Source organism: Cynocephalus volans, chromosome X (assembly GCF_027409185.1).
Source record: "Cynocephalus volans isolate mCynVol1 chromosome X, mCynVol1.pri, whole genome shotgun sequence".
Taxonomy (NCBI): domain Eukaryota; kingdom Metazoa; phylum Chordata; class Mammalia; order Dermoptera; family Cynocephalidae; genus Cynocephalus; species Cynocephalus volans.
The window spans coordinates 85,794,496-85,820,702 of record NC_084478.1 but is presented as its reverse complement, the minus strand read 5'-3'; the positions used below and the strand labels follow the sequence as shown (position 1 = coordinate 85,820,702).

The 26,207-nt window shown below is 40.7% G+C and overlaps 1 protein-coding gene across 1 annotated transcript; it reads right to left on the bottom strand.

Annotated features, from left to right (window-relative positions):
* Positions 1 to 3,257: 3,257 nt before the first annotated feature.
* PGK1 (phosphoglycerate kinase 1) lies at positions 3,258 to 23,061 on the bottom strand. Its single transcript, XM_063083338.1, has 11 exons — positions 22,872 to 23,061; positions 17,005 to 17,055; positions 13,948 to 14,103; positions 13,687 to 13,831; positions 11,055 to 11,158; positions 10,236 to 10,355; positions 6,321 to 6,435; positions 5,954 to 6,133; positions 4,521 to 4,698; positions 4,154 to 4,252; positions 3,258 to 3,723 (listed from the first exon to the last, which is right to left on the bottom strand). Exons 1-11 carry the CDS (start codon positions 22,934 to 22,936, stop codon positions 3,683 to 3,685), a joined length of 1,254 nt encoding a protein of 417 aa, XP_062939408.1. The 5' UTR covers positions 22,937 to 23,061; the 3' UTR covers positions 3,258 to 3,682.
* Positions 23,062 to 26,207: the final 3,146 nt, after the last annotated feature.

Genomic DNA, 26,207 nt, shown 5'->3' with positions numbered 1-26,207 from the left:
TATCAGTGATCTTTTTTTTTTTTACTTAAGGGATTCAAGGAAGATGAATAAGGCCCAGTAATTCTGAGGACCAAAAAGCAATTAAGGTTTGTTTAATTGATGAATTGATTATTTATCAAGGAATTATTGATTTGGAATCAACATATGACTCATTGTAGTGAAACAAAATGAAAATGAGTGAAAGAATATGGGTTTAAATCTGCTAAAAACATAACATGCTCTGTCTTTGATGGTAATTTGTATATATAATTGAGATTACAGTCTGAGTGTTCATTAACTTAATAGGTCAACCAGTAGGTGGTTTGCTTTCAGATGAAGACTGCTTTATCTTGCAGATCTCCTTTCCCTAATTACTTCCAGCTAAATCTAGCTTCAAGAATGACTTAAGGCAGTTCTTGTCCTCCAGCTTCTAGGTGGAATTTAAGAAAAGATGCACTGATGGTGAATGGGGTAAGGACACTGTCATCTCAAGTTCTTCCTTTTACAAGTACAAAACATCTGAATATGAATATAGCCAGCATAGGGAGAGAATGGAAGATGTGATGCATATTATGGCATAAGGGATCCAAAGTGAAAAGTACTCAAGAGGTAGGAAATAAAACACTAATCATCAGAACAGCAGGTACAGAGCAGAGTGTTATAACATGCCAACATTTATATTTTAATAGATTTATAAGTGCATACACACGTGGATATGCTTTTTATATGAATTAAGTAGCTCTAGATTGAAGGAAATTGGTCTTACAGAGGTTGCTTCTGGAGAAGGAAACTGGTAGCTAGGGAATGAGGTAGGAAGGCATTTTCTCATTGTGTACCCCTTTTTGACTTTTTGATCATGTGCAAACCCGTGCTAGAAGGAAACTGGATAGAAAAAGGAAAGCAGGAAACACTGAGCTAAAAAAAATAGATTGAATTCATTTATGAATAGGGATTCTTTTTTTTTTCTGTATACAGGCATACATATATATTATCTGGAGGTTAAAAGTGAATTTACCACTTTAAAACCTATACCCTTGTAATATTTTACCAACAATTCATAATTCTGTATTAAATCAGGAAGCATATCCTTGTACTATTCTAGTTTATATGCTCATAAATTGTTCATTATCTACGGTCTTCCTCAACTAGTTGTAAATTCCTTCAGGACATAAATACTATCTTATAATTCCCTCCATCATGCCCTAAGCACATACTGGGTACTCAGATATGTGGCTAATTGCCAAGGTGTCTTAAGGCTGAAGTTTCTCCATTCATTCTCTGGATTAACAACCCAAATAAATGGAGGAAGATCCTGGAAGCAGAGTCTAGGAGAAAGTACTTAAAAGGTACAATCAGGGATTGATGGATGGATGATGTTGGCAATTGCAGAGTCTAGGTACTGGGTTTAATGGGTGTTTACTGTACAGTTCTTTGAATTCCTCTGTTCACTTGAATAAAATGTTGGAGAAAAGGTGATCAGTAGGAAAAAAGTCAGTTTGCTAAAGTTCTAGCCTAGCTCCAACATTAATTTGCTGGATCTATGGGTAGCATCTCTGGGCCTCAGCTACAAGAAGAAGATTGGACTAAAATTCCTGCTTCTCAAATCAGGGTAGAGTACCTTTAGAGGTGTGCACAAACAAGGTGCATTTTAAAACTAACTACAAGAGCTGGCTGGTTAACTCAATTGGTTAAAGCGTGGTGCTGACATGCAAGGCCCAGGGTTCCATCCCTGCGCCAGCCAGCCAACAACAAAGAAAATGTAAATAATAAAACTAACTACAAATATGGGAGCAATATTAACTAAAATACAAATGAATTAAGAGAAAACTTGAGTTTTCAAAAATTTCATTTTGCTTAAAGCAGCCACCAAAATTTTCTTTTGCTGTTTTCTCCAGAGTTAAGGTTAAGCAAAAAAAAGTCCTAGTCTAGAAGCATCATGTCAGGGAGGGAGGCACAACGAAAAAGCATCAGTCTTTAGAGCCAGACAAACCTGGACTTGAATCCCTGCTATTACTAGCTCTGTGATCCTGTCCAGGATTTTTACTATTTCTTCATCCCTAAAGGTAAAATATATCTCTTACATATAAAATGCCCGGCACAGAACTTCTCATTAAACATAGACTTTTCAAATCACATCTACTTCTGCTCTTTCCAGAAACTCCATTAAAATGACAGAAAAGAGATACAAAGGGGAAATGATAAGGATAAAAGAGTCAGAATGGCATTAGATTCTCAACAGTGATAATGAAAGAATTCTTTCAAGTCTGAGAAAGTGATATCCAGGCTAAAAAACTCTACATATAGCCAAACTAGCAATCAAGTATAACAGCTAAATAAAGACATTTTCAGCTGTTTACGGTCTCAAAGATTTTGCCTCCCAGACACTTTCTGAGGAAGCTAGTGAAGTCTGTGTTCCACAAAAAGCAAATCAAGAAAAAGTGGGGAAAGGGATCTGGGAAACAGGGGTCTAACACAGGATATGAAAGGAATCCCCAAAAGAGGTTACAGGAAATCCCAGAGCAACAGCTGTACAGCAGACCTAGAGGGTGGCCAATACAAATTGGAGCAGGAGCACCAAGGACTCCAGCAAGGATATCTCCAAAGAAAATTAATGGACTGTCTGATATGTTTGGATATACTGAGACATATACACTTCTGATAGATTTGAGAATAAACCAGTGAGGTAAGACTTGATCTAATCTATAATTATAACAAAACTATACTGGGAGAATGAAGAAGGACAAGTACAAAGATACTTCAAAAAGTTCATGGAAAAAACAGAATTAAAAGATATGAATCTTTCCATGAACTTTTTGAAGTACCCTTGTAACCCTTGTATATGTGGAACAGAAGCTGTAGCAGAGTTAAATTTGCCATGGTATGAAATTAATAGATGTCTTCTTTAAGAAATCAAGAAATTAACAGCACAAGCATGTTACTTGGAAGCACGGAGGTAAATACTAGAAAAAGTCTAAAAGTTGAAAGTGGTCATCTCCAGAAAGTGAGAATTACTAATGAAAGGAATGGGCTGGGGCTTTTTTTTGTTACAAGCCTTGACTTTTTAAATTATGATCATGTGTAACTGATAAAGTTTAGAATAAACCACTAGTACAATGTCTGCCATTAAATAGGTCCTCGATAAAGAGTACACATTTATCTAATCCCCCACCTCCCCACTGCTGCTGCCCCATTTCTTGCACTTAGAAATGTACACATTTGATCTCTTCCTCAAGATTTTTTTCTCACCCTTCCTAACAAAGTATGACAGGAAAAATATCCCAGTTTCAGTGGACACTTTTATTGTTTACTTAATAGATCATCAATTTTGTCTCCCCACCTACAAATGGAATTTCATTTTGTTTCCATGCTGAGTAGTGCAACAGTGACAAAGCTAATCAGAATAAGCTACTTCAAAAGAGAACTAAGCCAACACGGCTCACTTTAACAGGCAAAATATAAATATATGCACTCTAGAATACACAATGGTCTAGTCACTAAGAAATGCAAATGGGATCTTGAAGAATGCAGGCAAATCCAGGGTGCAGTAAAGATGAGCTGAGATGCTGTGCAACTGGAGCTGCATCTCTTGGCCACTAGCTGAATCTTGACGTGGGGGAAGGTTTTTAGCTAATGCCAAGCGGAGATGCACAAAATGCTAAGTTGACTTAGGGGCTGTGCACAGGAACCAAAAGGCAGGAAAGTACTAAACATTGCTGAGAGCATCCACCCCAGGAAGGACTTTACCTGTTTTTGAGAGAGCACACACACGCACGCACACGCACGCACGCACACACACACAGAGAGAGAGAGAGAGAGAGAGAGAGCATTATTGTAGGGTCCACTAAGTCAATCTTTTCCTTTCTATCTTCCCAGTAACATGTCAGTTCTTCTGTAGGATATATGATCAGGAGCTGAACAACTTTTTGGGTCCCAGATCTACTAGAATGTGACCTCTGAGAACAAGTTCCTATCTGCCCTCCCTACCTCAAATTGATGCCAGAAGCTTTATTTGAAGTTCCTCCATTTGTACTGCCCAGTTAATAATGACCACTAATGACAACACCACCTACTAATGTTCTCTGCTCCATTCTACCCACCTCTCATTGCACAGTTCCCACCCTTCCCCCAAACAAACCAAAAAAAAAAAAAAAAAAAAAACAGGGAAGAATTTCACCTTCCAGGAGCTCTAAACTGGCACCACCACCAGTGCTCACATGGCTGACTTTATCCTCTGTGTTCCATTTGGCACAGCAAGTGGCAGTGTCTCCACCACCTGTTGAGTGAAAGCCAGGTAAAAAGGGAAAGGAGAGAAAAAGAAAAAAAGAAAAGGACTGGCACCACAACCGTAAGACAGTATGCTTTTCAACCCAAAAGGTAGCTGATGAACCTCCAACTCCATCTTATCTGTTTATTTTATACTAGTTCTCAAAATTTACCCAAAGCCAAGAGACCCAGGAAAAGTTATCCATTTCCCTCCGACCTTTCTCTGATCAGAATTCTGCCCACTCACATTAGTACTAGTTTTGTACAGGACCCCTTACCTATGATGGTGATGCAGCCTCTAGAAGTGGCTTTCACCACCTCATCCATGAGGGCTTTGGTTCCCTGGGCAAAAGCTTCCCATTCAAATACCCCCACAGGTCCATTCCACACAATTTGCTTAGCCCGGGCGACAGCCTCAGCATACTTCTTGCTGCTCTCAGGACCACAGTCCAAGCCCTGAGGGGTAGAGTTAAGAGAGGATGAGCTACCAAAAAATGCCACCTAGAGGAGCAAATACCACCTCCACCAAGCCAAAAACTCAAGGCTGAACACCAGAGTTTCTCCTAAAACCAAAAAGTACCTTTCAGTCTTTAAAATTATAAATCTGTTCATGCCCTTTCACTCAAAAAAATTTTACTTTATGGAAAATCAAGTCTAAGGGAAAACCTCAAAAATTATTTAATAAAGACATTTTTAGTCACACCATTTATGATAGTGAATACCTAGATCAGTGGTTCTCAACCAGGGTCAATTCTGCCCTACCATAAGGGACATGCAGCAATGTCAGGAGACATTTTTGCTTGTCACAACTTGGGGATGGGGGAGGCACTACTGGCATCTGGTGGCCAGGGATGCCTTAAACATCCTACAACAACAGCTCCCCACCAACAAAAACTATCTGAGATGTCAACAGTATTGAGATTCAGAAACACTGAACTACATCATCAGTTTGCAAACCCTGGCATGCATCAGAATCACCAGGAAGGCTTGTTCAAGCATAAACTGCTGAACCCCACCCCCAGAGTTTCTGATTCAATAGGTCTGGGGTGGGGCCCAAGAAACTGCATTTTTTAACAAGTTCCAAAAAATGAAGCTCATATTGCTGGTCTTGGGACCACACTTTTGTAAACACTGTACTATTTAGTACAGTCCCCAAATGCCTAACAAAAAGAAATGACTAACCAAACTAACATATCAACACAATACAATTTTATACAGCTGACAAGATAATGTGTGGAGAATACTACAATCAACTATTTATATTAATCTTTAATATACACTTACATTTTTCCCTGCTTGTAATCAGTATACTTCTACTATCTTAATGTTTTCATATAAGAAAGTTTTCTTATACAGGTTACTAGATAGCAACATAATCCAGAACAGCCCAAACCATGAAAGTACATAGCACTGTCTCCAGCACAAAGTAAGTACTTAATAAACACTAAACAAATGAAGAAACAAAAAATGGTTTTGCCCACACATTACTGATAAAGACAGCAGCAATCCAATACCACTGTTTTTCTCCCATGGATTCTTTAATCCCCACTTCCCCACTGCTGCTGCTCCATTGCAATATTTGGAGCCCTCTTGGACAGAAATCTCCTGTACAGTTATTTTTAAATGCTTGTTGGTTGGCTGGTTGAATGAATGAATGAATGATATCAAAAGTTTTTGCTCACGCATACTACCAACCACTCAAGTGACTCACCATCCAGCCAGCAGGTATGCCAGAGGCCACAGTGGCTTGGCCAGTCTTGGCATTCTCATCAAACTTGTCAGCAGTGACAAAATCAACAGGCAAGGTAATCTTCACACCATTCTTCTCAGCTTTGGACATTAAGTCTTTGACGATCTTGGCTCCCTCTTCATCAAATAGAGAAGTGCCAATCTACACAGAAGAGCCAAGATATAAAGGAACAATGCAAAGACAAAAGAAAAACAACTCGTGAAAATAAATAAAAATAAAAATGGAAGTATTTAGGGTTCGTGTCAGAAGTTGGTTTTCTTTTCAAATTTACATAACCGACTATTATCATGGAGAGCTATTTCACATCCCCTTGACATTGGTTTCCTACCTCCATGTTGTTGAGCACCTTAAGGAAGGTAAAAGCCATTCCACCACCAATAATCATCTCATTGACTTTGTCTAGCATATTATTGATCAGCTGGATCTTGTCTGCAACTTTAGCTCTAGAAGGGAAAGCAAAAATCATCACCAAAAAATAAACAATACTCTAGGGAAGTGATATTGCATGGAGTCTGAGTTTTTATATCAAGGTATGGTATGATTTTTGAAATACAGTATATATTTGATCTTCATCCTCGTTCCTGTCCCTTTCCTAGCATACAACTCCTAAAATCCTTAAAATCTCCAAAGTAAAGAATTAGCTGATGGCTGGCAACACCTAGGTAGCTTCAGGATGGGGGCTGGTCACAGAAAAGACCAAGGCAGGACTTTCACCCCGACCCCCAACTTCAAGGGAGGGGAGAAGGTTAAGTTGATCACTAGTAGCCAATCACTTAATCAATCATGACTATGTCATAAAGCCTCCATAAAAACTCAAGAGGCCTAGGTTCAGAGAGCTTTTGGATAACCAAACACGTGGAGGTTCCTGGAGGGTGGTGCTCCCAGGGAGGGTATGGAAGTTTTGTGCCCCTTCTTCTATACCTCACCCTATGCATCTCTTCATCTGTAGCCTTTGCAATATCCTTTATAATGAACCAGTAAACGTAAGCGTTTCCCTGAGTTCTGCGAGCTGTTCTAGCAAACTAAACCACTGGAGGCAGTTGTGGGAACCCCGATTTATAGCTGGTTGGCCCGAAGTTTCAGAGGCCTGGAATTGAGACTGGCATCTGAAGTCGGGGGCAGTCTTGGGGACTGAGCCCTCAACCTGTGGGATCTGACACTATCTCCAGGTAGATAGTGTCAGAATTGAATTGAAGGGTACCCAACTAGTGTCCGCTGCAGAATTGAGTGCTGCCTTGCTTACCACCAGGGAGAAATCCCTACATGTTTGGTCACAGAAGTCAGAAGTCTGTCTTCTGTGTTGGTTGTGCTGAGAGCAGAGGAAAGACAATGTTTTTTTTCCAAACACACAGGAAAAGGGACATGTCCCAAAGTGACAAAAGTACTGTCTAACTTTGCCCTATACAAAAGGCCAATCCATTTCTAAACAATCTTTTAAGATATGGTCCCAGACCAAGAAGGGCTTAGGAGTCCTACTCTTGTCTAAAGAAACCATGGAATTCCAAATAGGCCTATTTTGCCCACCACCACCCTGCAAAAAAATTCAAAGGGTCAAGATTGCTAATTGTGCCTCAGTAAGATTGCTAATTATGGGATCCCTGAGCCCACTCAGGATTGTCCTAACCCTAGAACAGGGATGAGATTATGCATCAAAAATATACTGAGCAAAAATAGATATTTCTAGTCTAAATTCACACCCCACACTCAGTTGCTAGGACATTTGCTTTATGGCACTTTTTTAAAAATATAGTCTAGAAGAAATTTATTTTTTATGGAAACATATTAATTGTATATATTTATGGGATACAGCGTTTTATTTCAATACATGTATACAATGTGTGTTGAACTATTCAGGGTAATTAGCCTATTCATCATTGCAAAATTTAATCATTTCTTTGTGATGTGCATATTTGATCTCTTCTAGTTGTTTGGTTACATGCATTATTGTTTATAGATTTCTGGATCAATTATAAACCAATAGGGCTTATTTTCCTGTCTTACTGTACTTTTGGCACTTATTTTTCCATTGAACCACCCGATTCAACACATTTATTGTTAATGTGTGTCTGTGCCGACCACTGTTATAGGTCTTCAAAAAACATCAGTAGGCAAAACAAAGATCCCTACCCTTCTGGAGCTTATTTTCTAGTAGAGGGAAATAAGATAATAAATACATATGCTCCTTTCACCTCCCTATGAGAGAAGAAGAGATCCGAACTAAAGAGAAACAAATAGCTTCCCATCCATAACCATTCCCATATATCTAAATCCCACTTACATGGACAAATCACCTTGGGTCTGTTCCCCTCTGCATTCAATAAGCAAGATGATGCCTACCCTATGAGAGATCCTATGCTAGGATTTGTGAAATGGAGGTATGCAACATGATGTGGGGGAATGGATGGCAAGCGACCATTTATTTCACCTGTAAAGACTGGTTACCACCAAGGGTAAAAATAGATTATTTGCTTTAAAAATATATACAAAGGCATTTCAAAAAGTTCATGACAAGATTCATATTATCTTTTAATTCTATCTTCCACAAACTTTTTGAAATGCCCTCAAATATGTATACATACACACATACATATACAGAGAGAGAGAACAAATAAAAGGGAGAAAAGAGGCTCAACCTCTTCTAAAAACATAGGATAGTCTATAGCGCAAAAGTCTCTGTTTCTTTAACAAATGAAGAGAATGAGAATAAAGAAGAGGGGACTATTACACAATAAAAGATATCTAACAACCAATAGCAATGTATGCACTTCATTCGGACACTTATTCAAACAAACCAACATAAAAAGACATTTCTGAGATGATCTAGAATATCTGAATACAGACTGGGTATTAGATGACAATAACAAAACTGTTAAATTCTGTCAGGTATAATATGGTGGTTATTTAAAGGAAATCTCATCAGTTAAGAGATGCATACAGAAGTATCATTAAGTGAAAGCATATGTTGTCTAAGGCTTACTTAAAATATTCCTAACAAAAAAGGGTTAGAGCATAGGTGAAACAGGATCAGCAAAAATATCAATTATGGGGGAGGGGGTTGTTTTTTGTTTTTTGCCTCTGGTGGCTTGCCAATGTGGGGATCCAAACCCTTGACCTTGGTGTTGTAACACCATGCTCTAACCAACAGAGCTAACTGGCCAACCCCAATTAGTTGCTGAAGCAGGTAAAAAAAAATATGGTGAACATACCTTTTTGCAACAGTAAGAGACAATGACCCATATCCACCTGAGTTCTTTTTAGGACCCTAAAACTGGATTCATGAAGCCTGTAGAGCAACTATGCCACTGCCACCTAAAATTGACACCCAACTCCCGAGTCAATTTTCATCACGAAATGCCTAAGTGTTTTCAGTCCCATGCAGGGGGAAAGACTAAAAAAAAAACAACCTGCTCATAGAAAGGTCATGGTCTTGCAGCCATAAAGAGGCTGCTACCTAGACAGCCATGCCAAGTGACAGGAAGTTATCTTATCCAAGCAGTCCCACTCCCTGTCCCTACTTTATCATCTAAAATGTATCCTCTCAACACCCTCAACCATCAATTCAAATTTCCATTTTTAAATAAGCAATTAGAATATCATTATCCACATACTGCTTTTTCCCATAGGAGAAAATATAAAATAGGTATGTGATCTGGAGAAATGAGGTCTAAATGATATATTATACATATACGAGGAGGCTTTCAGTTACACTCTGCCAGGTTCTATGGTACGTGAAAGGATCAAGCACTTCAAAATTGTTAGATGAGCATCTATGGTGGATCTTTCCCATTCTTCCCTCCAGAACCATTTTCTATCCTTCACCCTGTTCAGTACCAAGAGGCTGACCTGCATGGACTATATCAAGGGGCTCCCTTGCACTCTGGCTTCCAGTTGAGTTTCGGCCTAATTGGCAATTAGGGGTAGGAAGGGGCAGTTGGGGGTAGGAAGGAGTGCAGAAGGAGACTGAAGGGAGATCAGAGTATTTATTTCCCTGATTCCCTCTCTGCCAGATAATCAACCCTATGTCCCTTGACCAAAGGCTATGGTTCCCACCAAAGGGCCCATTACTGCACTGTCCATTTTTGCTTTCCCTAAACCCTACCCTCACCTCTGTAGACAGTCACTTTATTAAATTCTCCTCAGTTACCCAGTGTGATTGTGCTATCTGACAAAAAACTACCCAAGTTATAGCCTACTACCAGGCAAATATAAAACTTAAAACATGATCTTAAAGAGTTCTTCATACCCGCCCAGGATGGCCAGGAAGGGTCGCTCGGGGCTCTCCAAGGCCTTGGCAAAGTAGTTCAGCTCCTTCTTCATCAAAAAACCACCAGCCTTCTGTGGCAGATTGACTCCCACCATAGAGCTAGAAAAGACAAAAACATTCTAGCTAATCCTTACCATTTCTCCCAGTCCTAGAGGCCATCCCCTTATCACTAAAATGCAAGGATGCTTCAAAAAATTCGTGGAAAAAATGGAATTGAAAGATAATATGAATCTTTCCATGAACTTTTTGAAATACCCTCGTACTTACACTTCTGAGTACAGGAGACCATGGTTTTCATCCCTAAACTGCAACAAAAAACACTTAGGTACAAGATAAGTTTTTTGCCTAATAGTGCAGGATCAAGGGGAAAGATTAAAAAGCAATAAACTTATGTAGAATTTAAGAATTTAATAGTCTTCAGCAGGCCAAAGGCTTAATTATAGTAAGTAATTGATCGGTTGGTGACAGCAGGAGAGGATTCCTCAATTTGCTTCCTACTGACAGCATATGATTCTGATCTCATAATGTTCACAAAGGGAGAACTCTGTATGAAATATCCAAAATGAGAAAGAGCAACCTCTTCCTGAAGCTCCACAGAAAGCTCTACAACTCCCAACATTTTTTACCTTTATTTCCTCGTTGGATCAGGAATACTCAAGAGCCACAGTGGTAGCACCAATTAGAGATAGAAGCTAAGAGAATCGAAGTATAACACAGAAATCCCCAAAAGCAACCCAGACCTTGAGCTGCTCGAATAAACAGGAATATTGCTGTCAGCCCTTGTATGGCTCTAGGTACCTGTGGGCTCGGTGAGCAGTGCCAAAAGCATCATTGACATAGACATCCCCTAGCTTTGAAAGTGAAGCTCGGAAAGCTTCTATTCTGGCTGGCTCAGCTTTAACCTGCAGAGAAAAACAATAGAAAAACCAAAAGCCAATGGAGGAAATGTTGATGACGCTAAAGACAACTGTAAAAGCATTTCGTACCACGAGTTCTCTTGCATTTGTTAAAAAAAAAAAAAAAAAGAGTTCTCGTGACATCTCTAAAGACCCCGAGCTGGTGGGACAGCAGCTTTTTACAACTAACAACAGGATCTGTTCTTTCTTCCAAATATTCCAGGTCCTTTGGTCATCTCTTCATGTTTCTGCTCTCCCTCAAATTGCAAACCTGATATTCCTGAACCATGATTTAACCTGTAATCACATGAAGCTAGCCACGTCCGACTGTCCTCTTCCCAACCTCTAGGCCAAGATTCTGATCATCCTTCGCTCTCCTTAACTTGAATCATTTCCTCATTTTAACATATTCTCCTTGTGAAAGTCAGTATTATACTTGACTCAAGCTGCTGGCTACCAAGGCCGTTCTGCAAAGAGAAAGAGGCCCTCATACATAGTCCTCATATAAGCAAAAGGGCAGGCTGGGACGGAGAAAGCAGATGGAAACATGACAACAGAAAAGGACCTTAGAAACATTTCATATTGGTTAATAAGGAGGTATTTTATAGCCTTCCCTGGAAGTTAGGCATCTGAGAAAACAAGAAATACACTTCTACAAAAAGAGAGGGAAAAAAAGTAGAAGCGAAACACAGGGCATTGAAATGTCAGCTCACCATTCAGGGATCCCCCAAAGGGGACAGAAAGTAGTATGGCAGGATGAGCAAAACAGAGAGTCTCTGGCAGGAGACTAACACAGACGACGCACAGGAAGCAAGTCAGATGAAAGGGCACATGGCACAGAAGCGTATAAAGCACAGAGCAGATGTTCATTTTAGTCACTGCCCACTCCCATCCTCCTATGTGTCAAGCAGGTACCTAAGCAAGTAAAGGAGGCAGCCACAAACAACAGGGCTTTCTTCTAATGACCTGAAGAATTGCAGAGGCACTAATTCTAAAATAAAGACTGTGGAGCCACCATAATCTCTCTAGAATAAAATATCATTTGCCACCAGTAACTGGAAGATGACACATGTAGTAATAACATTGCTCGAATGTCAGGAGACCTGGGTTCCAGGCCCAGCTCTGATGCTAATTCACTATGTAACCTTTGGGAAGTTGCTGTCTGCTCCTGAAATTTTCCCATATATTAAGGCATGATAACCCTTCTATTTAAAATTGTTTAAGGAAAAATGGAGTAAATTGAAAGCTCTTCATAAAAAAGATAGCATAGAAATAAACAATAATAATCAGAACTCATTTCTCATTTTTGATCTGCCAGTAACTAGAAGGAAGAGAATGATACTAAAAGATCAACGTAGGCACATTGGTTAAAGGAATAATTTTATGCCCTCACTTTGTCTTTCAATCCATTTTGAACATGACTGGCTCCTGAAATTTCAGGTATTGAACCCATGAGGCACTATATGTCACGTCAAGTAACTAAAAAACTCGTAGACTAGACACAGTTTATCATTTCCTGAATAAAAGATTTTGCCTTAATTTGCCAGTTGCCTCCTGCCATTTCTAAGCCCTAGCATTTGTGCATCTTGAGTTTCAGTTTTAAAGGACATCAAATTTTAGGTCAGCATTTGACTCCTACTACCATAGCAAGACCATGCCAAAGGCAGGATTAGGCCAGAGCCTCTGGTGCTAAGAAAAGAAACTGCTGGAAAGCAGGCACTCCCAGTGACCTTAAGAAATGTCAGAAGTCCAAAAGGGACTGAGATACTAGCCTCAGAGCATCTTGTTCTCCAAGACACTAAAGACCAGAGAGTGGAATGTACTAAAAATGCCTTCAGCTTCCCTTCTAGCCAATTGGCAAATTCAAAATCATCCTCAAATAGCCAGTTTTATCATTTAATATTTGAATTCTGGGTGTCAGGTCGCAGTAATCTGTTTTGTGTGTTATCTATGGCTGCTTTTGCACAATGGCAGGGTTGAGTAGTTACAACAGAGACCATTTGTGGTTGCCACTGACTGTACAACCCAGAAAGCCTAAAATATTTATGATCTGGCTCTTTATAGAAAGTTTGCTGATCTAATGGACTGAGCTATAATGCCCAACAAGAGCACCACTGCCTCTAACTTTAGTCAAATGACCGCCTTTCTGAAACACAGTATTTTGTGTTTTTTTTTTTTTTTTTTTTACTTAATTTCCTTATGAAATGAGGATGATACCTATACCTCCTTATCTTAAGATTCAAAGGAAAATGAGTAATACTTAAGAAAATTACTTAAATTCATGATAACATCATCATGACCATCATATTTGCTGAACACTACAATGGTGTTCACACATTTTTCAAAACCACTTGGGCATGAAGAGGGCTTCTGGAATGCTGGTAATATTCTATTCCTTGACCTGAGTGGTGGTTATTGAAGAATAAAAAGATGTCTAAGGGAAAGTAAATATGAGCTTCCTCTTTTCTTCAATCACAGTCTCTTACAGACAGGCCTTCTTCACCCCCAATAATGTCAAAAATCACAGGTCCTACCTTGTTCCCAGAAGCATCTTTTCCCTTCCCTTCCTCCTCCACATGAAAGCGGAGGTTCTCCAGCAGGATGACAGACCCAGCAGCTGGGTTGCCACAGGCTTTCTCCACTTCTGGGCCCACGCAGTCCTTCAAGAACAGAACATCCCTGGGATGAGCAAGAGATGAAGACACTTGAGCAGTCTGAAAGTTAAGAATCAGGAACAACATGCTTGACAACCTCTCCTGCCACAGAGTCCAGCAGCCCCAGAGCCTGGCACTTACTTGCCCAGCAGAGATTTGAGTTCTACAGCAACTGGCTCTAAGGAGTACTTTTCAGGCATGGGGACACCATCAGGCCGGCCCAGGTGGCTCATGAGGACAACTGACTTGGCTCCATTGTCCAAGCAGAATTTGATGCTTGGGATGGCAGCCTTGACCCTGCAAACAAAAAGAATCAGCAGAAAGAGCAAGGTTACTCCTAGGAATTAGTGAGATCTATTTTATTCATGACCTCATAAAACATAATGCCCCTTCTCTTCTCCAAGTTCTTTCAAATCTAGTGTCAGCAATTCAGTGGTGGACCTCAGATTTATGTTCAGGGGAAGAAGTTAAATATGATGCCAACCCTCCAAGGATTGTACAATCTCATCATGTATTTGCCCATTGTGCAGAAAAGAGTTAGCATAGCAGGCCTGAAGCTGCTATCTGCAGAAGGATCCGCTTGCAAGGTTAGCCCTTGGCTGCTGTCTGGGAACTCAGCTTTCAAAGTGGTCCTTCAGTTCTCTTACTGACAAGGGCTATTCACTGTTCCCAGATTGTCTGTACAAACAAGGTGATTTATGCTGAACATCTGCTCCCCTCTAGAAGTCTGCAATTTTGATAGCTGCTAGGCAGAAGGTACCTACCTGACCAGCTCCCAATAAAAATGGTGGAAGCTGAGTCTCTAATGGGCTTCTCTGGGCAGAAACTCTGCACACAATTACTGCATTTTTCACTGCTGCAGAAAGGGGACACTCAATGTGTCCCCTCACGGGACATCAGAAACCTGTGCCTGGACTTCTCCAGACTCCCCCCGTGTCTTTTCCCCTTGCTGACCTGTCATGTATGTATCCTTTCACTGTAATAAACTTTAGCCATGAGAACAACTATATGCCTAGTCCTGTGAGTACTAGCAATCACCATGAGACACATGGGTCATCTTGGGGACCCCTAAAACATCCCTCTTTATGTGACTATGTAAGGTATATAAAATTCCCAAATCTTGAAAGCGTCAAAGGAAAGCGTCAAACAAAATTTATTAAGGATAAATATTTAGTAACTTTTCTGTACCGATTAAAGATCTTAAGTCACTTTTTTATGTAGGAAAAAAATAATGCACTATATAGAACTTGGTTTCCATAATGCATCACGTTCATTATATTATAGTTTAATCAAAAAATAATTAAACTCCCTTTAAACATTTAAAAGTTTTGTTACAAACCTGTTACTTTATGTTTTTGCTAGTTTCTAAGAAATTAAAATTGATAACAAAGGAAAGCATTTATTTATTCAACAAATATTTAGAAGACAATAGTAAATTTAAAAAGTCTATTCTCATGGAAGTAAAATTCTAATGGAAGGATAGGCAATAAACAAACATATATATACATGTATGTGTGTTTGTATATGTAATACATCAGATGGTGATATGAGATATAGAAAAAATAAAGCAAAATAGGGTAAGAATGACTGGGGAACACTGGAGAAAATTTTAGATAGGCTGGCCAGGGAAAGTCTGATAAGGTGACATTTGAGCAGAGAATAGAAGATAAAAAAAAAAACAAGTTATGTTTCTAAAATATGCTATTTAGCAGATATAAAAACTCACTTATATCAAATAAAGAAACCTATATCAGTTACAAAGTTAGCCAAATGAAACCAACCAATTTTCAGAGCTATCCCTCGTCAGCAGGTTCTATTATTTCTAATGTTTCATTTTGTTAATCAATTCCATGGATTTCTAGAAATGAAAAGATTTACCCAGACATGTTCTCTGCTTTTTATTCATAAAATACTTTGATAGGCACATTTCCAGTCTTTCCTGCATGCTGCAGAATAATAAAAATCAAGAGGGGTCAGAGCTGCCTTGTACAAAGACCTTGCCACTATGGTGCAGCAGGGATGTGCTCAGCAAAATGCCAGCCTCTGTTCTAGGACCAATACTTGAAAATGTTCTGGGTCTAGATAAGCACTGTCCAATATGGTAGCTATTAGTCATGTGTACCTACTGAGTACTAGAAATGTTATTAGTCCAAACTGAGATGTGCTACAAGTGTAAAATACATGCTGGATTGTGAAGACTTAGTACAAAAAAATTGTGTCCCTTTCACTTTTATAGATTACATATTAAAATGATAATTTTAGAATTATTGGATTAGAGAAAATAGGGCTCACATTATATTTCTATCAAATAGCACTCATCTAGATTATTGGAAAGCACCTTTCCAGCTTAAACCATTCATTTAAAATTTAAAATAAAAACCTTTTGCAATCTAATCAAAAGCAAGAACAGTACTAGCACTTAAAATTTCTGCTTCTGAATCTAGGATCTAAGATATTGGAGCAGCTAAACTGACTGAAAATGTTACTTTTGTTTTTTAGAAGCAAAAATAAATCAAAATTCTGAAAAACTGGTTTTATCTGAGCCGTCTGGAATAGGGGCTTGTACAAGAGAAGGTAAGTAACCTTAAACTTTCATATTCTTTAAAAATGAATAACTCTAAATTTTTCAAATTTTCAAAAACAGGGCAGAGGAGATCCCTTTCTTAGGATGATTTTTTTTTCAATTTGTATATTCTCACAAATTTAGCAGACCAGATGGTAAGTTGGTGGAAAGCCAAAATCATATGGTTTAAGCAGCTATAGTTCTACCATATGAAAGGAAAACCATTTCATCCTATACAGACAGGTTAAGCACCCCTAATCCAAAACTCTGAAATCCAAAATGCTCTAAAATCTGAAACCTTTTGAATGCTGACATGACACCACAAGTGGAAAACTCCACAACCGACCTCATGTGACAGGTCATGTGTTTCATGCACAAAATTATTAAAAATATTATATAAAATTACCTTCAGCCTATATGTATAAGGTAGATATGAAACATAAATGAATTTCATATTCCGACTTGGGTCCCATCCCCAAGATATCTCATTATGCATCTGCAAATATTCCAAAATCCAAAAAAATCGGAAATCCGAAACATTTCTGGTACCAAGCCTTTCAGATAAGGGATATTCAACTGTATACCTACACCCACACACATCTTAAACCCAGCCCAAAGTTTAGTAGGGGCCTTACCTCTGGTTATTTGTTATCTGGTTGTTCTTCATAGGAACATTGAAGTCCACTCTGAAAAAGAATCAAAGGTTCAGGGCCATGATCAACTTATTGTTCCCTCAAAGATTACGAGAAGCGCTTCTAATAAACCAGTTTTAAAAGTTGGAAGTTCAAATCTCACCTTAAAAAAAATCAAGATAGTGGTTAGCCATGGAGAGGAGGACAGGATAGGACACAGAGGGGGTTTCTGGTGTGCTGGCAATGTTCAATTTCTTGACCTGAGCAACTGTACAGATGTGCTCATTTTGTGGTAATTCCTTGAGCTTATGATTTGTGCCCTTTTGGTACATATCTCATACTTTAAAAAGAAATTTTTTAAATAAAACCTAACTAAAATCATAGGAACTAGTCCTGAAGACCTGGGAAGATACAGCCAGTTCCATCTAAAAAGATTTCTATCTGGGCCTGGCATGACAGTACCTGAGTAGCAGCTGGAGGGGTGAGGAATAATAAGGAACACATCTTGATTCTGATTCCTTTCATACTAATTCTTGATCCTTGTGAAGCTAACATCGCTCAAAAGAAAAAAAAATTAACTGGAAAAACAAAACACATCGAGAGAATATCATTCTCTTTGGAGAGATCCTGGGGCTTTAAAACTATGAAGATACCCAGTGTCCAGTACCAAGTTCACAGAGGAGCTTCCAAGCAGTACACAGACAATATAAATAAGATAGCCTCTCAAAAAGCCTGAGAGGAGAGGGAACATGTGCGCCAGCCCACCTGACAAACAGGCAATAAGAGGGGAAGTGATCACAATAGCACAAGCAAAAAATTTACTGTAGTCCCTCCTTTCTTACCTAACAGATTACTGCTTTACAATTTTTAAGAACAAATTCTTCTGAACTCCTGGGAACCTCAGCCTACTTCAGTGTGACTGAAAGCAATGATGTGTGGCAGCTATTTTTAAGGTCTAAGTTTTGCCTGCCAACATCATTTTTAAGTGATTTTCTTTCTCTTCTGTAGAATGCGGAAGATAGTGTCTACCTCACAGTTATTGAGAGAATTAAATAAGTTAGCAATTTGTTAAGTGCTTTGAAGAATAACTAGCACACAGTAATTGCCATAAAAGTGTCAGCTATTATTATATATGTTAATGCATATTAACATATATATGTTAAAACAGCTAGCATCATTCCATAAGGGACTCCAGGGAAGTGTGACCTAGTCAAGAACACGGCTACTGTCCTTGATCATAAAACTCCATATTTTTTCTCTGCCTTTTTCACTACCCCTTCCTCTCTAAGGCTGAGGCCTGCACACTTAGAAAAATCCTATAAATCTACTGAGAAGACCACCAATTTCCTACACCTTGTAGGCCTGAGCTTCAATCTACTTCACTGAAGCGCAGCCTTTCTGAAGGTGGGTTGAGGGAAATAATTCTATCTTCAAACATTTTAAAGAAAGTCTTCAAAATTAAAGGCTGTATGCCTCTGAAGAAAGATATACACTCTACTTCCTTCCAGGCCACTTGATTCTGATTCTAAGCATCTTCTTTAAATATCTGGAACAAGATCCTTGCCAGCCTTAAAGTGCATTCCAAAGAGGAAAGAGTATCCCATTACCATGGGTCATTTTCCCCCAGCAGCCACCCAGAAGGCCCATGGTCAAAAGGGCTGATGGCAAGGGGGTGAGCACAAGCCACCCCCTGTAGTGCTGCTCCCCACCCCCAGACCCTTACAGGAAGGAAGGTCTGTGAGCAGAAACACTCAGAATCTGTCTCATCTATCCAAGCTACCATGGCATCAGCTTACTAATGACAACTGGGATTTGTACTTTCTCTTCACTGCCCTCTGGATTACTTCCCCTCATCATCTACACTCTCAGCAACAGCTCTGGTTTTAGTTTCTCCTCTGAGGACTCCAACACAGGAAATGCTCACCTACACATTCTGCTTGTCCCATTTTATGTAAAATCTGCACCCCTTCCTTTTCCACTTTCATGAAACACTCCCAAGATTTGCCTCAAGCACAAAGTCAGATATCACTAACGCTCGTTGGAATGACTAAAATAAGAAATAATGACACCACCAAATGCTGGTGAGGATGAGAGAAACTGATCACTCATACACTGCTGGTATGAATGTAAAATGGTGCAGCCACTTTGGAAAACAATCTAGGGATCCGTTAAGAGGTTAAATATGACCCAGAAATTCTACTGCTAGGTGTTTACACAAGAGAAATGACATGAATGTCCATAGCAGCTTTATTTGTAATAGCCCCAAACTGGAAATAACTCAAATGTCCTTCAGTGGGTAAATGGTTAAACAAACAATAACACATCCATACCGCTGGAATACTACTCAGCAGTACAACTGTTGATAACCTGGAAATCTTGAGGACACTATGCTAAATGAAAAAAAGTCAATCCCAAAAGGTTACATACTGTGATTCCATTTACATAACACTTTTAAAATGACAAAATTTTATAAACAGAGGACAGATCAGTAGTTACAGGTTTTAGGAATTGGGAGGAAGGGGTATGACTATAAACGGGTAGCAAGAAGGAGACCTTGGTGGTGATCAAACAATTCTGTACCTTGATTGTGGTGCTTTCAGTCCAAAGTTTCTAGATATCTAATGTTCCTTCAACAAATCAATTTCCCTTTGCAATTCAAACCAGAAAACCAGAAGAGAAAGCAAACACCAGAGTTCCCTTCTGCAGGACAAAGAGAGGGCAAGCGAGGCAGCCCCTATTCAGGAGGCCCCATTTCTGAGACACTGCCAGCAACCACCACATAAAGACGCTGAATTGAGCTGACAACATATGGCTGCCTAGTCTCCTACAAAAAAGTTGTCCTACAATGTGACTCTCTGTTCAAAAGAGATACACTAATAATCAGGGAACAAAGTAACTTCCTGTTCTTGGCCTAAATAAGTTACACAAACCTACGAGTGATAAAATGGCAGAGAATTATACACACTTTATAGCAATGTCCATTTCCTACTTTTGATATTGAACTATAATTATGTAAGATGTACCCATTGGGGGAAACTGGGTGACCAAAAGACCTCTCTGTACTATCTTTGCAACCTCCTGTGAACCTATAATTATTTCAAAATAAAACGCTAAAAAATATTTAGTTGGAATAAGAATATCATGTCTCTATCACCTGAAATCTCAGGATTCCAGGCCCAATTCCATTAAAAACTCTCAAGGGAACCATATCCATCACTGCTTCACTGTCCCTGACTGGAAAATTGGTGTATTATGGCTGTCTTAGAGACTTTTCTCTATTGTCAGTTTTTCCTGTTTCTCTTTCCACTACGTCAAAGCTGTTGCTTAACAAGTTACAACAAGTTAGAGAAAGCCAGTGAGGTTTTAAAAAAAATAGGCGGGAAGAAGCAAAAGGGAAGTGCTTTACAAGCAGGCAAAGGATGACTGGCAACCTATGAAAGAAAGGAAATGACACTGCAAAAATAAGCAGGAGGTTTACTCAAAAAAGCTGTAAAGTCAACTGGAGTCCCAAAAACTGAGGTGGAATCTGATAATTAACCTAAAGTCAGAGGTTTCTGGCTGTCTAATGTTCCCTGAACAAATCAATTTCCCTTGGCAATTCGAACCAGGAAACCAAAAAAGTCAGCAAACACCAGAGTTCCCTTCTGCAGGACAAAGAGAGAGGGCAAGTGAGGAAGCCACTACTCAGGAGGCCCCATTTCTGAAACGCTGCCAGCAACCACCACATAAAGGCACTGAAACAAAAAGGAACTGAACTGACAATGCATGGCTGCCTAGTCTCCTCCAAAAAAGTTGTCCTACAATGTGACTCTCTGTTCAAAAGAGATACACTAATAATCAGGGAACAAGTAACTTCCTGTCCTTGACCTAAATAAGTAAAATTTATCCAGATTACAGGGGAAAAATTATTGACTGCAGCCTTCGGCAGAGAAAAGGTCTATTTCAACCTGCCCTTGGTAACAACACATGAGTATTTAAAGGATCTGGTTGGTAGCCAAGGAGACCCAATCTCTAGTCTTGGCTCTGCCACCAACTTGCTAGAGTTCAGTAACCTTAGACAGGTCATTTTCCATCAGCAAAACAGGACTAGCCAACCGTTTCACAGCTGGGGGTCAATCTGTTTTAAATGCAACTTTATTAGGTGCAGAGGGAGAAAAAATAAACACTTCCTCCAGTCCCACCCCCAGCCAGCCAGTTAATTCCTCAAGCCAGTTTCCCTGGGAAGAGAGGAGATAAAGCCCAAGACTGCAATTATGGGAAGGTGGCCAACATGGTGCCCCACTCTTTGTCTTTCAGCTGGTGCATGCATCTGGAAAGGTCCCTCTTGAGCACAGTAGAGATAGGAGTAAATAATTAAAACCCAAGAGCTAGTTGCAAGCCAATATCTACCTATTCTGTTTTTCATAGGGCCTATCCCCTTTCCTTAGGATCTATGAGGGCCAGAAAGAGCCCTTATCTAACACTAGGATGGCTGTGATTCCTACTTTGTCCAGCTTGCAAAGGCCTATGCCATTTGGGAAAATGTGGACACCAGGTGTTTCCCATGGACATATTGGGTTCTTCTATCTCCATAGTAAGGCAGAGAAGGCCACCTGCATACTAATATTAGCCATTATGAAATTAGAGGGAAGGAAAGAGCTACATGAACTTTTAGTTCTCCAATTCATAATGTTCAAAGCTAGGGTAAAGGCAGATTTCCTACTGCCTTACCTGTTTTAATATCCAAAAGATGCCCTTACTTGAACTGGCCCAAATTGGGAAAGGGGCTGGATCACACCATTCACATGCCAACCCATCAATCAACCACTTCCCAGAAAGTTCAAAGCTGCACAACACAACCAATACAAGCCCTTAAGGAACCTAAAACACCACCCTTGGATCCTATCAAGGTATATGAACAGTGAAGTCCATCAGTGACATACCTATCCATCCTCCTGCACTTTGCTCCTGGCATGAACAAATGTACCACACTTCACAAAAGAGGATAAATGCAAAGCTACATACACCATACTAGTAATTCTGGCAGGTAAGGGAGAAGCCTTGTTGGTAAGTAACCAGAGATTCACATGTGCAGAACAAGAGACCCCAAAGGACATGGGGGAGCATTCCCCATTTCTAATACCCTGCTTCTCCAGCCACGTGTGGGGGTGAGGTTGAAGGACAGTAAGTATGAGCAGCCACACCCTGTTCTACCATTATCCAGCATGTATCACAATCCTGATGCAAACCCCGTGGCCTGGCCTGGAGTCCAACGACACAGTAGGGTGGCAGAAGCCTATTACATAAGCTCTGCAAGGTCTCCGGTGCTCCTCGCCACACCCTCACACCAATTCTTTGGCGGGGGAGTCCTCTCCTGAAATTTTAAATCAACGTCCTCTAGGCAAGATATCCTTTTTTGCAGGGGCCTTTGAAATGTGGGCCATTTTTCGTCCGTCTGGAATTGTCTTAGGACGGTGGAGGAAGGGAAATTAACCGAACGACCTTTCAAGGTCCCTTCCTTGGAGCCTAGAGATTTGCAGGATAACCATTAGGTCCTACCTCGGCGACTGGGTGCTAGAGACGACGGAATTGCATTGCGGCAATAAGAAAAGGGCAAAACGGGTCCCGGAAACCTGAACCCTTCCTCAGTGGAATCCACCCCCACAGGATGACTACAGCCGCTTTCTGGGCTGGGGAAAATGCGGTTAGAAACCACCAGAGCCGGGCACAGTCTCAGCTACAAAGCAGGGCAGCCTCGCCCTGCAAGCCTAGGACCCCTGGGGCCCAGCCGAAAGCTAAAAGCAACTTTGGGAAGATGGGAAAGTAAGCCGGCCGAGCCGGAGAGGCTACGGCCGAGCCCCAAAGGCGCGCGGGCAGAAGTGTAGAATTACCTCATAATGACCCGCTTTCCCTTCACGTCCAGCTTGTCCAAAGTCAGCTTATTAGAAAGTGACATTTTGGCAATACAGCTGGGGCGAGAGGCCAGAAGCTCAGATACCGGCGGAGACGACGACCGACCTGCGCTCTGGACGCGGGGAGAATGCGGAGCACCGCGCGGACCGGGACCGCGTCAGCACCGCCCCCCGAGGCCCCGCCTCCTGCCCCGCCTCTTCCCGGCGGCCGCTCCCGGTGCGCGGAGCAGAGCAGCTCGCTATTGGCCGTAGCCCAGAGGGGCCGACGCGCCGCCATTGCTCCCAGGCGCTGTCCGTCTGCAAGGGGACTGGTGGGACGTGCAACTTCTTTTTGTCACGTCCGGCACGCCGCGAGCCGCAAGGGAGGGAACCTTCCTAACTAGAGGCGGAGCGGAAGGTGGTGCCACGGAGCCGACGTGAAGAGTGTGCGCTGCCCAAGGTCGCAGCCGCGCAGTTCCCGGAGTCGCGCTCAGAGCAGCTACAGCACTGCGCAGGCCCAAAGACTGCCTTGGGAAAAGCGCCACTTACCACCCGGTGGAATTCCCTGCCGCCCTACCAGGATCAATGCAAGTGCCTCCTCCTTTTGGAAACCTCTGCTTTCCCAGCTCCCCCAAATGGAATTCTACTACCTAAGGCCATACTTAATAATCGAGATCTCTCAGAAGTCGAAAAAGGCCCAGGTCCCCTCTGCCCCATACCTTTTTAAAAATAAAAAGTGCAATGTAATTTGTTCTGTTGACATGATTGCCGAGCTCTTTTACCTGCCCGTAAACCTGCCGACTGGGCTAATTGTCGACTTAGGGCTAAGGCTGGGTCTGATGCGCACAAACCCCTCAAGCCCCGTTGTCTAGACTGGGTCACAAACCCTTCACACGCCAGGCTGGGTCCCCAGACCCCTCACACGCAGGTCTACGAGCTAGGTAACCGGCAAAAAAGGTCCTTGGAGCAGTAGGTTTGAGAGCATGGCCACGCGGGGTGGACCCCAGGCAGTCAACGCAGCCAGCCGGTCAGGGGCATGCGCACTAACTCCACCCACACACAACTTATTTACAAAGAATGCGCTGCACCACCCCCAACGGACCCAAGGAGAGGGGCCTGATTAAATTATTCTATTTTTCCAACAATGATTAATGCTAATGGAAAATACAGTATTTCTCATATATTGACTAATTTAAAGCTCACAAAACTCAGAAGTTGGTATTGTCATCCTCGTTTTGCAGATGAAGTAAGTGATGCACAGAGGTTTAGTGACTTGCTTAGGGATTCAGAGCTCTTGTAAGTGCTAGATTCAAACCCAAGCAGTCCGGGTCTGGAGTCCATATGCTTTACTATATTATCAATACCACTGCTACGAGCTAAGTGCTTGGTGGCCAACATGCTTACAGAGTTAGATGGAATGGAGTAATTTGAGTCAGAAATGTGAAAATTTCCCACGTGTCACTCACGGTCCAGGTTAGATGTAGGAAAATAGTAATTCATAGTGCGTTGCTATTGACACAAGTGTGTTTGATAATGAGACACAAATTTAAAATTATATACATCCATTTCTTTCAATCCTGTCTCTGTATATTATGGGAAATCTTGGTGCTACTTCCAAATGAGTCTGCATTTGAGGCCCATTCGGGCCTCCTGGCCTTCCCGTGATCAGTTCTGGGTACATTTAGCATTTATTTTATTCCACCTGGGTTATTGTAGTAGTATGAAATAATTCTTTTTGGATAAGATAAAATTGCAATAAAGGCCATCAGCAGGGAAACAAAACAAGCATACAATCTGACAGCCTGGACTTAACAATCCTTCTCAAGTATTGAACACTTACTGTTTGCCAGATGCTGCTGAAGGCTAAACATACATGACTCATTAACTCCTCACAATAGTTTTGTGAAGTAAGTACTATTGTTGTCTCTATTTTACAGATGTGAACATTGAAGCTCATAAAGATCAGGAAGCTTTATCCACTACAGATCTGAAGCAGCAGCAGAGATGCAAAGATCCTAAGGTGGGAAGGAACCTGGGACAACACAAAATGTCCAGTGTTGCTGGAAAATGGGAGGGAAGGGGAGTCTAAAATTATGCTGGTGAGGCAAGGTAAGCAGGAACCAGATCCTTTGGGCTTTATAACCACGTTAAAGATGTGATTTTTATCCTAAGAGCAATGGGAAGCCATTTGTTGCAGTCGGTGTTGCCTACTCAACAGCCGTTTCCCACCTGCCACCTTCCTTGCTAGCAAAAACCTGATTTGATTGAGTATTGAGCCAGTGACAAGTGCTCAGAGAATATATCTACCTTTACAATATACAATAACCTAATCATGTCTGTCACATCCCAAAACCTTTGCCATATTCTACTGTCTAGAAGCAAGGCACAGGTCCCACCCACACTCAAGGATAGTGGATTATACAAGGTCATAAGTACCAGAGGTAGGGGTCATGGGGTCATTGGGTCTGTCCACATAGCAATATATTTACCTATAGCAATATTCTTCAATTTGCCTATAGTATTTTTTTAATTTTTAAAAATGGAAATTTTTTTTGTTGTTGTTGTTGTTGTCATTTTTGTGACTGGCCGCACCGCGCTCAGGAGCGCACCGGCCATTCTTATATAGGATCCGAACCGCGGCGGGAGCACTGCTGCACTCCCCGCGCCGCACTCTCCCGAGTGCGCCACGGGGTCGGCCTAAAAATGGAAAATTTTAATGTATTGTTCTTTCTTCTCTCTCTCTCTCTCTCTTTTGGTGGCTAGCCAGTACTGGGATCCAAACCCTTCATTATATATTTGTTTAATTTTAACTTTTATTTATACATATTTGTGGAGTACAGTGTGTTGTTTCAATACATGCATATACTATACATTGATTCACTTAGGGTAAACAGCATAGCTTTGTACCCATTAATCCATCACTTCCCCTCTTATATATTATTTTTCAACTTGCTTTTTAATCTAATACTGTATTGTGATTATTATTTCGTAATAGTTCATATAGACTTACCCCATTATTATAATACTCCTTTGGATGGATGTACTATAATTTGGGTTCTCAGTTTTTATGCTATCACCAAAAAAAATGTTGCAATGAACTACCTGGTATATACCCTACTTCATTAAATCCACAAAACCATGGATTATAAAATGCACCATCATTTTATGTGCCTCTAAGAAAGAAAAAAACACTGCCAATTAAACTACTGCATTTCAATTGGTTAGAATGTGGTGCTATAACACCAAGGTCAAGAGTTCAGATCTCCCTATCAGCCAGCCGCCAAAGAATAATTAAATAAATAAACTACTGCATAATCATTTTACTGATAGTTCTGA